Source organism: Arvicola amphibius, chromosome 1 (genome assembly GCF_903992535.2).
Source record: "Arvicola amphibius chromosome 1, mArvAmp1.2, whole genome shotgun sequence".
Classification (NCBI taxonomy): Eukaryota; Metazoa; Chordata; class Mammalia; order Rodentia; family Cricetidae; genus Arvicola; species Arvicola amphibius.
The window spans coordinates 82586095-82602815 of record NC_052047.1 but is presented as its reverse complement, the minus strand read 5'-3'; the positions used below and the strand labels follow the sequence as shown (position 1 = coordinate 82602815).

The window sequence follows — 16721 nt, the reverse complement described above, 5'->3', positions numbered from 1 at the left end:
TTTTATTATAGAAAGTATAATTTCAATGTAAGTTAGACACACAACTTTAAATACAATTACCTTTGTGACTATTGATAAATTATTACCTATCTCTACTTGCAGTGGTATTATTTAAACACCTTTTTTGTTTTATAAAATTAGCACAGTATACTTAACTCCTAAATATATCTGAGCAAAAGAATTAAAAAGATAAAGCCAAACTGCTAGTCATCAACAAAACAGAGGTCACAGAAGGAAATAAAGTTTTCTAAACAAATAAATCGGAACTGGGGGCATGATAGTTCAGTTGGCTGAATACATGTCTAGCACACATACCCTGTGTTCAATCCCCAGCACTCAACACATAGTTGTACATGACTATAACCCTGCACTTGGGAGGTGGAGGCAAGAAGATTAAAAAAAAATAAAACAAACAAACAAACCTACCAGGGCTGGAGATGGCTAGGTGGTTACGAGTTAAGAGCACTCACTGGCTGCTGTTCCAGAGGACCTAAAGTTAGGTTCCCAGCACCCACATGGCAGCTCACAACCATCTGTAACTCCAGGCCTAGGGGATCTGACACTTCCTTCTGGACTCCAGGGTACTGCATGCACATGGTGAACAGGCATACATGCAGACAAAACACCCACATACATAAAAATAATTTTAAAAAATTTTTCATCAGTATAGGAGGGCTGGATATGTATAGCCCAACAATAGAGTACTTGCCTGGCAAATGCCAGACCCTAAATTTTATGTCTAGGCAGACCTTTCAACAAATAAGTAAATAGATAGATAATAAATAAATAAAAGAAGGAAGGAAGGAAGGCAAACAGGTTGCTAAAATTGAGATTTAGTAATCTGAGATTTCCAATTTGAGATTTCTGGAAAAGCACACCCTCCCCAAACTGTACTGAGTACTGTTATCATGAAGGACTGAACTGGGCCACAAATGATGCCTGAGGTATCTATCACTGCTACTCTAGTTTATTTCAGCACAATCACAAGGATGGAACATATATAAACACCTAACTGTGTTTCTAGCTATAGCATCAAGAAATTAAAGAGTTGGACTGGAAAGATAGTTCCGCAGTTAAGAACATGGGTTGCTCTTTTAGAGGACAGGGGTTCAATTCCCAGCACCCACACAGCAGCTCACAACTGTCTGTAACTACAATTCCAGGAGATCCAACACCCTCACGCAGACATATGTGCAGACAAAATACCAATACATATAAAGTAAAAATAAATGTTTTTTTTAAAAAAAGAAATCGCTTTCCGGCGGTGACGACCTCCCTACGAGAACATGCCTCTCGCAAAGGATCTCCTTCATCCCTCTCCAGAGGAGCGCCTGGTGCAGATCCCCAATTCCTACTTTATGGATGTGAAGTGCCCAGGATGCTATAAAATCACCACGGTCTTTAGCCATGCACAGACGGTAGTCTTGTGTGTCAGCCGCTCCACTGTCCTGTCAGCCTACAGGCGGGAAAGCAAGGCTGACAGAAGGATGCTCCTTCAGGAGCAAGCAGCACTGAAAAGCACCTGATTCGAGATGAGTGGGAACCAGCCCAATAAACACATTTTGGATATATATTTAAAAAAAAGAAATCATCTAACATAGTCTAAAGTTTTGCAAAAGTTATTTTTAAGCATAGAGTTTCAAGCAATTCAAAATCATTAGAGAAGCTAAGGTTGGTAGTGCTAAGGTTGGTAGAGAGCCTCTTGCTCTCTGGAGGCTGAGGAAGCAAGACTGCCACCAGTTCAAGGCCAGCTTAAGTTACCTTGGAGACCCTGTGTCTCAAGACAACAAAACAAAACAAACAAACAAACAAAAAACAACCAATCAAAAATGGAGGTAATATTTAAGAGCCTAGCTCCTAAACCATCACTTTACTAGCAAAACAGTGGCAATGAATAAGAAAATTTACAATCAACTTTACTCTGCTTAAAAAGAAGGGCAAAGGAGGGGGGACACTAGAGTTAACCTTAAGGCTCTCTCCAAGGCAAAGACAGAAAAATTTGAGTCACAAAGTATACATAACCACATTTTGGATTATAACTCAAATAATAAATATAGAAATTGCTTCATTCTGGTATAAATGGGTAAGTAAACAAATTGGAGAAATAACTCTTCCTTATAGTATTTCCATGCACATATAGAAGAAAAACAGAAAATGAGATCATCAAAGAAGAAAAAATTGCAAATCAAGTTAAAATTAGTAGATAGAACTTAAAGAGAAAAATAAGGTATCTGGGTGGTCTCAAGTATATTCCCCCAAGTATTTATTGCAGTGGTGGGTTTTGTTGTTGTTTGGGAGGAACTTCTATGAAACAGGGTCTCATGTAGCCCAGGTTGGTCTCTAATGCTCAATATGTAGCAAAGGCTGAAGAACTTTAATCACCCTGCTATGTGTTGGGGTTACAGCCATGCACCACACCTGGCATTACACTGATGGTTTTAAAATACTCCATCCAGTAATTGTTTTAAATCCATCTTCCCCTGAAAGTTGGCACATAAACTTGAGTATGGGCTGTATATTAAGAATCTGGTAGTTAGTGTCTAAAAGCAGAGGAAGAAAAAAAGGCAACTTCAAAAGGGCACTAGTGTTAAAAGGAGCTAATAATTCTCCCAAAACAAAGCCACCACCAGAATGGCCAGTTATAAATCCAGCAACAATGTTCCAGTAATAGCATCACCAGAGTGATGAGTAAAATATTGCTATCATATGCCTTCTGATACAATGCAAGGAACAGACCACTGACTTCTGTAATTTCTGTGGCATTTTCCCCTAATCTAATAATGAATTAACTAGATGAATTAATTACACTTGTAATTCTAGCACTACAGAGTCAGAGACAAAGATTGGTGTAATTTAAAGACAACCTTGCCTACAAAATGAGTTCCAGATCAGCAAGGGCTACATAGTAAAACCTTGTCTCAAAAAGAAGGGGGGGAGTGACTGGAAGGTGGCCCAGCAGTTAAAAACACTGACTGCTCTTGCAGAGGACTGAGCTTCTGTTCCCAGCATCCAAGATACAGCTCAGAACCATCTGTAATTCCAATTCCTCTAGGGGATCCAAAACTCTCTTCTGGCTTGTGCTGACATCAGGAACACATGTGGTAAACATACATACATGAAAGCAAAATAGATACACATAAAATAAAAATAAAGAAAAAGCTTCAGACAACTGTAAAGAAACAGACTAAGCACACTTCAAAGATATCCAAATCAGAGTTGAGGATAGCTCAGCAGACAAAATGCTTGCCATTAACACATAAACCCAGCCTAAAGACACATCCTCATCCTGTAATCCTAGCCAGCAGAAAGTAGAGAAAGGAGAACCATAAACTGAAGGACATATCAGCTCTACAGTGAGCTTGAGGCCAGCCCTGGATACAAGAGAACTGTTTTGGGGATGGAGAGAGAGAGAGATGGTTCGGGGATTAACAACACATACTGCTCTTTCAGAGGATTTGAGTTTGGATCCCTGCAGCCATTATCAGTTGGTTCACAACCACCTCTAACTCCAGCTCCAGCAGGGATCCCATGCCTCAGTCCTCCATGGGCACTAGCATTCACATACAAATACCCATACAGAGGTAGAGGGGTGTGTGTGTGTGTGTGTGTGTGTGTGGGCGTGCGTGCGTGCGTGCGTGCATGCAGATAAACTATTAAACTGAAAGAGTTGGAGAGATGGCCGAATATTAAGAGCACCAGCTGCTCTTTCAGAAGACCCGGGTTCAATTCCCAATACCCACATGGTCGCTCAAAATCATCTATAACTACTTCCAGGGGACCAGTTCTTCTGGCCTCCATGGATACCAGCCACATATATTAATATACAGACATACATGCGGGCAAAACACCTAAACACATGAAAAATAAATAGGTAAGAAGAACTTGTCTCAAAAACAAAACAAAAGAAAAACAAATAATAATTGGTCAAGATCATTAAGCCAAGTGTTCTGGAATCAACATCAGAATGTCAGAATGCTCCAACATAGCCAACAATGGCTATGTAAGCAAGATCCTGTCTCGCCAAAAAAAAAAAAAAAACAAGTGCCAAGACCATGAAAAAGGAGAGATTTCAGAGAATGAAAGGAACCAACATGGTACAAACACACCTTAGTAACTGGACTGAATCCTGGACCAGAACAAGGACACGTTAAGTGGAAACATTAATCAATTAGAATAAAGTATAGGAGCTGTTTTGTTGTTACTGTTGTTTGTTTATCTAAAGACAAGTTCTTACTATGTGGCCCCGACAGGCCTGGAACTCAGAGATCTGCTGTCGCCGTCTCTGCCTCCAGAGTGCTGCACTACCACGTCTGGCTGGCTCCATGTTGAATGTGGTCAGTGTCAGGAACTCAGGGTGCTAAGATTTGAGGAAGCTGAATGAAGAGTGCACTGGTATTCTGTATTTTTCCAACTCTTTAGTAAATCTACATTTAATTCATATTTTATTTTTAAAAAAGGATTAGCCAGGCAGTTGTAGTGCACATCTTTAATCACTCAGGAGGCAGAAGCAGGCAGTTCTCTGTGAGTTTGAGGCTAGCCTGGTCTACAGAGTGAGTTCCAGGACAGCCAGGGCCATACAGAAATCTGTCTTGAAAAACAAAACAAAACAAAAAACCTGTATCAAAAAAGATTTAAAGAAAAACTAATGAGGAAGAAATCAGCAAACAGCAGAGATCAATCCTTTAAAATAAAATTTAAAAAAAAATTTAAAAAAAGGCTTCAAGGACAGCCAGAGCGACACTTAAAAAATAATAAAAAAGAAAATTTCAGGAGAGACAGGTCAAGAGTTAAAAAGCACTAGTTGCTCATGCAAAGGGCCAGGGTACAATTTCTAACATCTACATACGTAGCAGCTCACATTAGCTGTTAACTCCAGTTCTAAGAGATCTGATGCCCTCTTCTGGCCTCTGCAGGCCCCAGGCAAGCACATGGCACACATACACACACATATATATACATGCAAGCAAAACACTCATACACATAAAATGTTTTTGAAAGATTTAAAAAGAACTAAATCCTAGTTGGGAATAGTAGCACACAGCTATAATCCAGCATCCTGGAAGCTAAGGCAGGAGATAGATCAAGCATTTAAGACTATCTGAGGGGAGGAGAAAACAGAGGGCAGGGGAGGGGAGAAGCTGGAGTTGCAGGTGGCTGTAAGCTGTCATGTGGGTACTGAGAACTGAACAAGTCCTCTGGAAGAGCAGTAAGCACCAGAAAAGAAATATTCAGATGAGGCTATTGCTCAATGGTACACTGTTTGCCTAGCACGCTGGAATCAATCCTGAGTGCTGCCAAAAGACAGTGGCTTAGGTTGTACTAACAATATACATGGGGTTGAAGAGACGGCTCAGTAAGGATAGCTCCTGCTGTGCAAACATGGGAAGCCATGTTCAGATTCCCAGCACTCACATAAAAAGCTGGACACAAACACAAAACCAACCCAATGGTATTTTTGCATTTCTTTTTCTCCCAAAGTGCTTTGTTTGGGCATTTTCTGTCTTATTGGTCTTTTGTTTCTATGTTTTAGCATCCTGGGGGGGGGGGGTGGGCGGACAAAAAGACAGAGGGTTTTCTTGGTTGTTTTTTTTTAGAGAGAGATAGAAAAGACATGGAATCAGGTTGGTGGGAAGGGGAAATAATTGATCAGAATATATTTTATGAAAAAAAATTTTCAATTAAAAGAAAAAAAACAGAAATAGCCAGGTGATGGTGGCACACACCTTTAGTCTCAGCCTGGTCTACAAAGGGAATTCCAAGACACCCAGGGCTACACAGAGAAATTCTGTCTTCAAAAAACAAAACAAAAACAAAAAAAAAAGCTGAGCACAGCACAAGATACTTGTAATCCCAGCACTGGGGAAACAGGCAGCAGACAGGAGCAGCTCGGGGACTTCTTGCCAGTCAGTCTAACCAAATTATTCTTTTCTTTACAAGAAACTCTAGGAATACAAATTTGACATTAGGTCTGTGAAACTGACACAGACTCTTTCAAAAATATTTATTAGTATATATTAATTACACATACTGAATTATTGCATACCATTTCCTACATGTATGTATTTTGGTCACACTCATACTATCCTCTCTTGTCCTACTCCCAAATCACTGATCCCATTCCTCTTTAAGCAAGTCCCCTTCTACTTTCATGGGAGGTGGGTGGAGGCAATAAATTTCTTTAGGGTTATTCTCAGGAGCATGGCACCTTACCGGTGGCTACACTGAGGAAAATGTAACTCCCTCCCCCCCCCGCAACCTGTAGACACTCAGGGAAGGCTATGTTGGAGAGCCTCTCCCAAAAACCCACGGCATCCATGGTTTCATCTTGTGAAGCTCTTGTGCAAGTGTGCACAGCTGCTCTGAGTTCAACAGCTTTCTTCTCTGGCTTTTTATTCTCAGAAAGATGGCCACAACTTCTAAAGCCCCAACAATGAGTATCCAAGAATAGGCATGAGAAAAACAGAATAGATGTGCTTAATTTCAACATTTGGGAAACTTTTAAAGATCAACCCAATAAACCACTTAAAATAGAAGTCAAAGGTCACAAAGACCTAACTATATATTTCATACTTTGTTGTTGCATAAAGAGGGGTGTCTTAAATGTTAAGACTTAGAACTAACTGGAACTTGTGATTCTCATGTCTCAGCCTTCTGAGTAGTTAGAATTACAGGCATGCACCACCATGCAAACTTCACAAACCCTTCTTGTTCAGAACTTATTATGTATCCGAGACTAAGTCTCAACTCCCAAACATCCTCTGCTTCTCTAAGAGTGCAGGAACAGGTTAGTCGCTACTCAGTACATCCTTTTTTCCTACTTTTAAATCTCTCAAAAGGCACAGTGGAAGGCCAGGTGGTGGTGGTGCACGCCTTTAATCCCAGCACTCAGGAGACAGAGGCAGGTGGATCTCTGTGAGTTCAAGGCCAGAGTGGTCTAAAAGAGCTAGTTGCAGGACAGGCTCCAAAGTTACAGAGAAACCCTATCTCAAAAAACAAAAAAACAAAAATCAAAGGAACTAGAGATAAAGCTCAAGGCAGAGTATGTGCTTGGCATGGAGAACGACCTAGTCAAATCCCTAGGAGAAAAAGGGTATGAGTCTGAGTGTGCAGATGTGTATAACAAAAATCTCTCTGTGAATGTTTAAGGTAGCTGTCAATCCAAATGTTATCTGGCTTAAATTTAAAAATTTTAAGGTTTGAGAGAGATGCACTTAGAAGCCATAAATTCAATCCCTGGTGGCACAAAAATCAGTAGCCACATAGAGAAAGTGATAGCATACCTGGGAGGTCAGAATACAAGTCTTGGCCAGCCATACAGCTTAGCAGGTAAGGCACTTGCTTCATAAGCCTGAGGACCTGAGTCTGATCCCTGGAACCCATGAAAAAGTGGAAAGAGAAAAACAACTCTACAAAGTTGTCCTCTGACCTCTATACATGTGCCTGCACGCATGCCCACAAACATGCATGCATGACCACATACACACACCATACACACACAATAATAATTTTTTTTTAAAAGAAATAACCAGCTGACGACCTGAGCTCAATCCCCGCGAACAAGGTGAAGAACACTGGCCCTGTGACCTGCTCTCTGATCTTCACACATGTGTATGGAAATATACAGGTGTACAGCCATATACACTTACACATGGGCACACAGAATAAAGATGAAAGTAAATAATTAAAATAAATAAGTAAATAAACATTAGAAGACCCCTAGTTACAATTCCAATTATACTGCTTACTCTAAATTATGATGCTTACCCTTGTGCAGCCATTTAACTCTTCCCTGTGTGTTTCCTAGTCTTTAAAACCAGGACTTTCCAGCCAGGAGTGACACCCTGAGTTCAACCCCCAGCACCCAAACAAACAAAATCAAAACTGGAGCTGAGGAGTGGTGGTGCACACCTTTAATCCCAGCACTTGGGAGGCAGAGGCAGGCGGATCTCTGTGAGTTCGAAGCCAGCCTGGTCTACAAAAGCAATTTCCAGGACAGGCACCAAAGCACCAAAGCTACAGAGAAACACTGTCTTAAATAAAAAAAAAAAAAAAAAAAAAAAAAAAAACAAAAACAAAAACAAAAACAAAACAAAAAAAAAAAAAAAAACAGGGGCTGGAGGGAAGACCTGAGTTCAATTACCAGCAACCACATGGTGGCTCACAACCATCTGTAATAAGATCTGGTACCCTCTTCTCTTTTTTCCCCCTCTTCGAGACAGGGTTTTGCTGTAGTTTTAGAGCCTGGCCTGGAACTAGTTCTTGTAGACCAGTGCTGGGATTAAAGGCGTGCACCACCACTGCCCTGCAGCCCTCTTCTGATCTGCAGGGATACATGCAGGCAGAACACTGTATACATGAGCAAATAAATCTTAAAAAAAAAAAAAAACCTGGATGGATCCTTTTTTCATAGAATTACTATAAGGATTAACGGAAATTATAATGTCTATACATACATTTTAGGGCAGGTAGCACAAATGTGAATTATCCATTATTGATCTAATTCCAAGATCAGCACCAAAGTTCTAAAGTGTGTTCCTCAATGTTCTGGTTCTCTCCTGTTAATAGTCAACATTAATTACAGCTTTCTGTAAAATCTAAATCAGAGCTATGGAGGCAGTTCGGTTGCTTCACTTCCAACAACGTGGGTGAGAGACCTGATTTGGAAAGACAGTTTAGCAGCTAAGTGCTAACTGTCCTTTGAGAGGTCAGGAATTTAGTCCCCAGAACCCAAGTCAAGAGCCATACAAATCCCTGTAACTCCACCTCTATAGATGCAACACTCTCTATGGTCTTTATAAGCACTCCCACACATGTAGCACATGTATGCACGCACGCGCACGCGCACGCACACGCGCACACACACACACACACACACACACACACAAACAAGATAAAATAGTTGTCCTAAGTCAAGATGATGGAATATAGTTATATTCAGAGTTCTTTCTACTCTGAAGCACAGTTATGTTCAGAGTAGAAAGGATAGGGAATAATTCTTAAGAATAATGCTAGTGAGACCAGGACTTATCCTGTGTGCATGAACTGGCTTTCTGGAGCCAATTCCCTATGGTGGGATACCTTGCTCAGCCTTGATACAGGAGTAGGTGCTTGGTCCTGCCTCAACTTGGTATACCTGACTTTGCTGACTCCCCAAGGAGAGCTCTTAAGTCCTCTAAGGAGTGGATGGGGTGTGGGATGGGGGCAAGTAGAGGAGTGGGGCAAGGGGAGGGAGGGGAAACTGGAGCTAGTATGTAAAAATAAAATTCAATCAGAAGTTACATCTATCACTGTTCTTGGAAAGGTTCAATTTTGGACTTCATCCAATTCCATTAAAAAAATTCATTAATTTATGGCAACAAGAAGGCTCAGCAGGTGAAAGCACGTGCCATGCAAACCTGAAAATGTGAGTTAAAAGCCCAGAACCCACATAAAAATGGAAACACTCACAAACACAATAATAAATTAAAAACACACATGCAATGTTTCCATGCCTACTTCCGTGCTGTATCTCTGACATAGCTAAGTCAGCCAACCACTCAACAAGCACATTCTCTGGCTCCTCTGGCCTCAGAGTTTGCTTTGTTACCATGCTTGGTTTGCTTGTTGCCCACTCCCTCACGTCCAAATTAACAGAATCTAGGCTAGTTGCAAAGAAAAACTAAGACTTAAGTTTCCTCCTTCAATTATCGTCTAGGGGGCTAGAGAGATAGTCCAGCAGCTAAGAGCACTGGCTGCACAATGTTCCAGAGGATCCAGGTTCAGTTCCCATCAACTCCAGTTCCGGGGGATTCAAATTCCTCTACTGGCTTCCTCTGGCACCAGGCATGCATTAAGTACACAGACACACATGAAGGCCAAACACCCATAAGCATAAAATACTCATTTTAAAAGTTTTAGTCGTAGTCTAGGTATCTAAGCAGAAAGTTCAGTACCAGCTTCTACAGGAAAACAGGAACAGGCTGACCACTCCTTTCTGAAAAGGGAGGGAGGGCAATCTGCCAGTGTCTCTTACAAAAACTCAAAAGTAAAATTCAGACATAGAGTAACGAAAAACTAAGTCAAATTTAAAAGAGCTCACGTAATGGCTCCAGGTTTTTGTTCTTTTAAGTCCCCTCTCCCTTCCTCCCTTCTACCCCTTCTCTAAGCCAAGTCTATAACCAGGCTGCCCTTGAGCCAAGACTGCCCTTCCACTCTGGCTTCTGCTTCCACTTCCTGGGACTGGGATTTGCAAGCCTACCCATTTTGTGAAGATTCTACATGGCTACCTTCTACCTGATGATTACAGAGCTGATTCTCTAGACACTTAAAAATAATATTCTACACAGTAAGAGGACTAATTACTCTTCTTTCTCCAATTTTTTTAGAATGGTTGGAGTAAAGAGTGACAGAGGACTCTGCTTGGCATGTGCCAAGCCCTGGGTTTGATTGCCAGCAACATACACAACAATAAAGACAAAAATAACAAACTACATGAAAGCCAAGAATGGTACTAATATAATGCCATGACAGATAACATTAACTCTTTTATTTTCAAACACAAGGGGGAGAAGGGGCCACTTACTTGAAACAGCTCTGACCATTAGAGAAAAGTAACATGTTCAGAGAACATGGAGTCTTGGAGGGAAGTGAACATGAAGTGTAGGAGGGAGGGAGAGAAGAACAGCATCACTGAACTGCTCTGCAGAAGCCAGGAAAGGAACTGCTCACTTGTAATCTGAGCATCATCCTCGTCTACAGTGAGGTTTGGTTTGGTTTAGCTCTTTGAAACAAAACCTTATGTAGCCCAGGCTGGTCTGGAATTCACTATGTAGCCCAGGTTAGTCTCAGACTCCAGGCAGTCCTCCCACCTCCAGCTCCCAAGTGCTGGAATTACACACACAAGGCACCATGCTTTGCTCTTTTTGCCACTATAACAATCAAACAAGCCTAATGACTTGAGTCCAATCCCTGGGACCCACATGGTAGGAGAGAAGTTACTCTCACAGACTGTCCTCCACAACCACATTCTATGACACACAGAAATATCTACATGCGTGTGCACGCGCTAGCACTCTCTCCCTCTCTCTTCACTACTGTAGGCCAGTGTGGCCTAAACCTTCAGTGACACCTCCTGCCTCTGCCTCAAGTGCTCAGAGTACAAGCCCCTCCACCCCTGAAACTGTTTAGCATTTCCAATCACTGTGTTGTAATAATTACTGCCTACTTCACTACCTATCTGTGAAAATCAAATCTCAGCCACAGTTGAGTGCTTACAGAGAGTTGCTCCCCAGGACTTATGTGGAAGACAAGAGCTGATTCCTGCGAGCTGCCCTCTAACCTCCACACATGCACTGCAGCATTCATGTATTCGCCCCACACACGAAATAATAACTGTAATAAAGTCGAGCTTTCTTCAGATCGCCACAAAAGAACAAGTTCCGACCCTTCCAGCCACTTCCAGTGTTAGGATCACACTTTCAGTGGGTTTTGTTTAGCTGAAATCCAAGAGACTCAATCATTACCCTTGATTCCTGTCTTTCTCTCAAGTCAGCCTAAAAACTGAATGGGGGGGGGGGGGGTTCGACACATGGTTTCTCTGTGTAAAAGTCTTGGCTGTCCTGGAACTAGCTCTTATAGACCAGGCTCGCCTTGAATTCACAGATCTGTCTGTCTCTGCTTCCCGAGTGCTGTAAAAATAGATTTTTATTCATTTCATAAACACGCATACACAGAGCAATGAGACAGATTATAACTTAATCATTATGGGTATATTGGTTGCACCTGTGATATCCACCAACAAACTATCACTGTCTCTCATCTTATGCAAGTCCCATAAATCCTTTCCCCAAACTCCTGAACTATTTTTTATACAGTCTAAAATGTAAATAAAGGCCAGATATTGACATATTTGAGACCTCAAAAGAAAGAATGACTAAATGATTGTTCATCCAGGGCATGGTGGCACTAATCTGTAACGTCAGCACTTGGGAGGCAGAAACAGGAAGACTGGGACAAATAAACACAAGGCCAGTCTCATCCACACAGCATGTTTTAGGATAGCCAGGACAACAACACAATGAAATCTTGTCTCAAAACTCAGAAAAGGGGTGAAAAAAATTCCTTGCCATTTATTTACTAGCCATTCCTCTTGAAAAGTCTTCCCTGGATCATTTCTGTCTAATAGCTTTTTCGGGTCTCTCGTTTTCACACTGTTAATTTCAATTCTTGGGGTTGTGGAGCAGAGGACAATCTACAGGAGTCAGTTCTCTCCTTCCACCTTGTAGGTCCCAGGGAGGGAACTCACCAAGGTAGCGGCTGAGCGATCCCACTGATGCACTGGTCATTTTCTTACACGTCTCTTCTGTAACAGTCTTCCAAAACAGCCAACCACAACAAGTGACTCGACCCTGAAATCACACTGCTCTGATTCATGCAGCTGTCTCTACTAGATTTGACATGTATAAAATCTAATTTGTATATTATGTTACAGGCCTCTTGAGGTTGAGACTTAAACTCCTAAGTCCCAGCACAACTAAAATGCTTACTTAAAAATGATTTACACCACCTACAATGTGCTTTGGATAGCTGTCCAAGTTTTTTACATACTCGTGAGCCACACTGCTACCTTAATAGGTAGTAAAAATGACTGTTTTTTATACTGCTTTACAAAAGTAGAAACAAATTAAAAGTCTGAGTAACATCAAATTTTATCATCGAGTTCTTCTTTAGTATTAAAAAATATAAGTAACACAGACTGGAGAGATTGTTCAGTGGTTAAGAACATGTACTGTTCTTGCAGAGAACTCGAGTTCCATTCCCAGTGGCTCACAACTGCTCTAACTCCAGCTCCAGGGGATGCCGCTACACCAGGGGTTCTCCATCTGGGGGTTGTAACCCTACCATTCATAACAGTAGTGCGTGAAGTAACAACCAAGCTCATTTTATGGTTGGGGTAACCATAACATGAGGAATTGAATTAAAGGGTCGTTTAGGAGGGTTGAGAACCACTCTCTAACCTCAAGCACATGCATGAACTTTATCTAAATATATGTGGAATACAGGAACTCCTCAAATAGTACAGGTTTACAAACCTCCCTAAGCTAGCAAATCCATGCTCTTTACTGATGCCAGGAAAATTAACTAGGAACCCCAATTCAACTTTGCTCAACTAAACAAATTTTGTTCTGCAGAGTCCATGGCTGGGGGGGGAGGGGCTGCCAACACAGCAAGTATGTCACTATATGAACTGTTCCAAACTTCTTCAAGAAGCACAAAAGCCTGGGCTGGTGAGATGGCTCTACAGTTAGAGTGCTTGTCTGAGTTCAATCCCCAGAAGTCGCAAAGGAAGAAGAACCAACTCCCCAAAGCTGTCCCCTGACCCTTCACACAAGTGCTGTGGCTCCCACCTGTGCACCTGCAATCACGTGCATCACACACACAATAAAACTACATTAAAGTGTAAAATCCTACCGAGAGACCAAGACTTCTGCTTAGCACAAATGAAAAAGAACACTTCAGCATTAAACCACAGTCTTACAAAACCTGAACTCAGAATGCATTTTGCAAGAGCCATGTGACACCCACATGACGACAAGTCAGCTAAACTGATGGATGGACCTTTCATGGGGAAACAGCGGGAACTGACCAAAGCAACAAAGAAATTCAGCTTTTAGAGCAAAACTAATTTCTCTTATCAAAGAAAGAGAATCCCTCTCCCTTAAAGATTTCTCACTAAAGAGGGAAAAAAAAGGACATTTCTTCAAGCTATTGACTTTCATATATGGAAACCAAAGGAGGACTTGAGGTTCAGGAGAGCCCAACAAAGTCTACCCAAGAAAAGAGATCACCCGCTCCCATGAAAGGTGCCAGGTGTGTCACTTCTGCAATTGTGACTTCTTGAGTAAGCAAGAAAAAGGAATGCATTAACTTTTCATGACACGTCATGGAACCTCATTCCCTATCTGCAGGCTTTCAACCAGGTAATCTAAAACCTACAGCTATATCAAAGGTCCCACTCGTTTCTTTTCCAATTTGTCAGTGAACGCACACTTTAAATTTGGTGGTACCGGAAAGATATTTTTTATTTTAGTTTTTTGTTATTGTTGTTGACGTACTGCAGACAAAAGGTGACTGGGAGACTTAGGTGTCCTCTAAAACATTTCACAAATGCTCAGGATTTTGGAAGGGCCACGGCTCACAGTTCTTAAAGAACTCTTCCAGGAGAGGAGCCCAAAAGGAAACTGAACATTGAAATAGCTTTTCGCCATCTCCTCATTCCCCCCAGCCCACGCAGTCCCGAGGAGCATCCGTACTGCCTGACACCTGCCGGGGAGAGAGCTCTAACAAGCTCAGGATTTACACCTAAAGCTGGTTTCCTCCCTGCCAGGGCTGACAGCTCCGCAGAGCGGGCGCAGGGTCTGACAGTGCCCTCTAGCAGAGCTCTCCCACCTACCTCCCTTAAAAACAAGTCCTCCTCCAGCCGTCACTGCCTCCCCGCGACGCGCCCCTCCTGGCCGCCGTCCGAGGCCGACTCCCCAACGCCCGGGGCCGCGACACCCAGCAGCTCCCCACCGGCGGCGCCCCGGCCCCGGCCCCTGGCCCGGAGCCCCGACCCCTCCCCGCCGCGGCCCTCGGCCGGCAGACAATGGGGCCCTCGGGCTGCTCCGCCTCGCTCGCCCGCCCAGCCGACCTTTCCACGGCCGCGCAGCGAGCCTCCCGGCGGCCTTCACCCCACGGCCGGACGCCCTCACCCCCGGCCAGCCCCGGTTCGCCTGCACTCACTATTCGGGATTCATGCTGGACATGTCACTGCAGCTGCCGCCGCCGCCACCGCCCTTGCTGACGCAGCCGCCGCCCCAACTCTCCGCGCCACGGGTTATGGAAGGGAAGGAGTGAGCTAAGCTGTTCCGGTAGAACAAACGTCGACCCCGCTCCGACCCTTGGAACACAATCAGCAGCCGCCGCCACTCAGTGATCGCTTCCACCCAAAATGGCCGCCGGCGAACCAGGAACTAGGGAAGCCTAGGCCAAGGGGCCTGTCGCGGCCCAGAGGGCGGCCGCGTCGCGCGGCACGCCGGGAAACTGAGTCGTGAGCGCACCGCACGCCCGGGCAGCCTGACGGGGCCGAGGACAGCTTGCACTCAGTTTCCCACTAGGCCCCGCACACGGTACGCATGCGCACTCGCGAGCTTGTCGCCCGCCCCGTCCCCATTCCCTCACCCCACACCCCGCCCTTCCTGCTCCCCTCCCCGCTGGCTTGCTGGCTAGGACTTCGCTCGGACTCCCCCTAGCGGATTGGCTAAGGCCGAGCGGACTGTGTTGATGTCATCAGTGAGACGTGGCAGCTGGGCGAGTCGGCGCCCCACGGGAAGGGGAGGGGAAGGAACCCGGAGGAGGGCGGTGCCGTAGCCGAGGGGGTGGGGGCTCCTGGGGACGCCAGCACGGAATGAGGAGGGGCAATTGGGACTGGAAGGGAGGTCTGAGGACAACCTGGCGGACCCTGCTCTGGCACGCCCCAGGGGGCCATCAGCACCCGATCCCTCCGGACAGCTCTAAGGACGGAAAAGTCAAGCCGCCTCTACAGACCTTGCTCTACAGACCTTGCCCTTTCTCATTCACCCGACCCCTCCTGTTCTTTTCTGATTTGTTTTTTTTTTTTTTAACCCTGTTACTCCAGCAACTTGACGTTGCGGTAGCTGCTAATGAACCCTACTTCAGTCTCCTTTCTGACGCCCCCCCACTCGTCCACTTGCACACACAGCCAGATTTATCTTTCTGAAACTGCACCTCCATCGTGACCTCCCAACCTTCAAAGGATCCGCATTGTGTGGTTGAGACACAGGCTAGAGTCAGCCTAAACCAGTCTGCCTACTTGAGGCCTGGACTTAAAGTTGAATTGTTGGAGATTTTGTCTTGCTGTTGTTTGTTGGCTTGCATGTTTTATTAGTTAGTACTTAATTCTGTATCGGTCTGCAAATTTGGGCAGTGATAAGTGATTTTTTTAAGCCACACAATTCTTCACTACTGACTACAGAACTAATATTAATACATTTTTAGACCTTTAATCAGCTCAGGAATTTAAATCTCGACTAAACGTTAACACATTATCTTGGGTTATTTATTACAAAGGTCATAGTATAATATATTGTCCAAAGTTTATCTTCCAACTTTTTCTAAGGAAGAATATTATCTCCCGAGGCTGACTTTCTTTAAACTTCCGTGACACCAAAATATGCCAAAGAGCCTGTTCTCATTTCTAACCTGATACTGGTACATCTTTACATTCCCCCTCCCCCACCCCCTGGAGTTCTTTCAATATGCCTTGATTAACAACCTCATCAGACTATACATAGGTTTTGAGGTTTTTTGCTTTTATTGTTGTTGGGTTTTAGCTTTTTGAGTCAGGGCTTCTTCCTGTAGTCCTGGCTGTCCTGGAACTCTGTCTATAGACTATGGAACCCAGCCATGACAAGCTCAATAGAAACCTGAGTCTCAGTAGTTTACCCTAAGGTAAACCTTATTCCAAGAAAGACCACAAACAGTCCACCCAGGCACCACCCAGAAACAGACCATGAGAAGGAAACTCCTAAATTCCAACCATTGTAGATAGGATTGTTAGGAATATTTCCTAACTGAGTCACTCCTCCAATGCAAAATAATTTCAATCAAACCAAATCAGATCAAATTAAAAGATATCCAGGTTTAATTAGACACCTGTGCTCCCAAGGGAAATGGGAAGCCAT

General features: G+C 43.6%; 1 protein-coding gene and 1 pseudogene across 1 annotated transcript in view; one reads left to right on the top strand and one right to left on the bottom strand.

Annotated features, from left to right (window-relative positions):
- The window catches only part of Rab1a (RAB1A, member RAS oncogene family), a 28095-nt gene extending 13105 nt beyond the window's left edge, over nucleotides 1-14990 (bottom strand). Inside the window, exon 1 of the mRNA XM_038323430.1 lies at nucleotides 14761-14990. Within this exon, the coding sequence (XP_038179358.1) occupies nucleotides 14761-14783 (23 nt within the window). The 5' untranslated portion in view covers nucleotides 14784-14990. The remainder of the gene's footprint in view (nucleotides 1-14760) is intronic.
- LOC119810108 lies at nucleotides 1287-1515 on the top strand (annotated as a pseudogene).
- Nucleotides 14991-16721: the final 1731 nt, after the last annotated feature.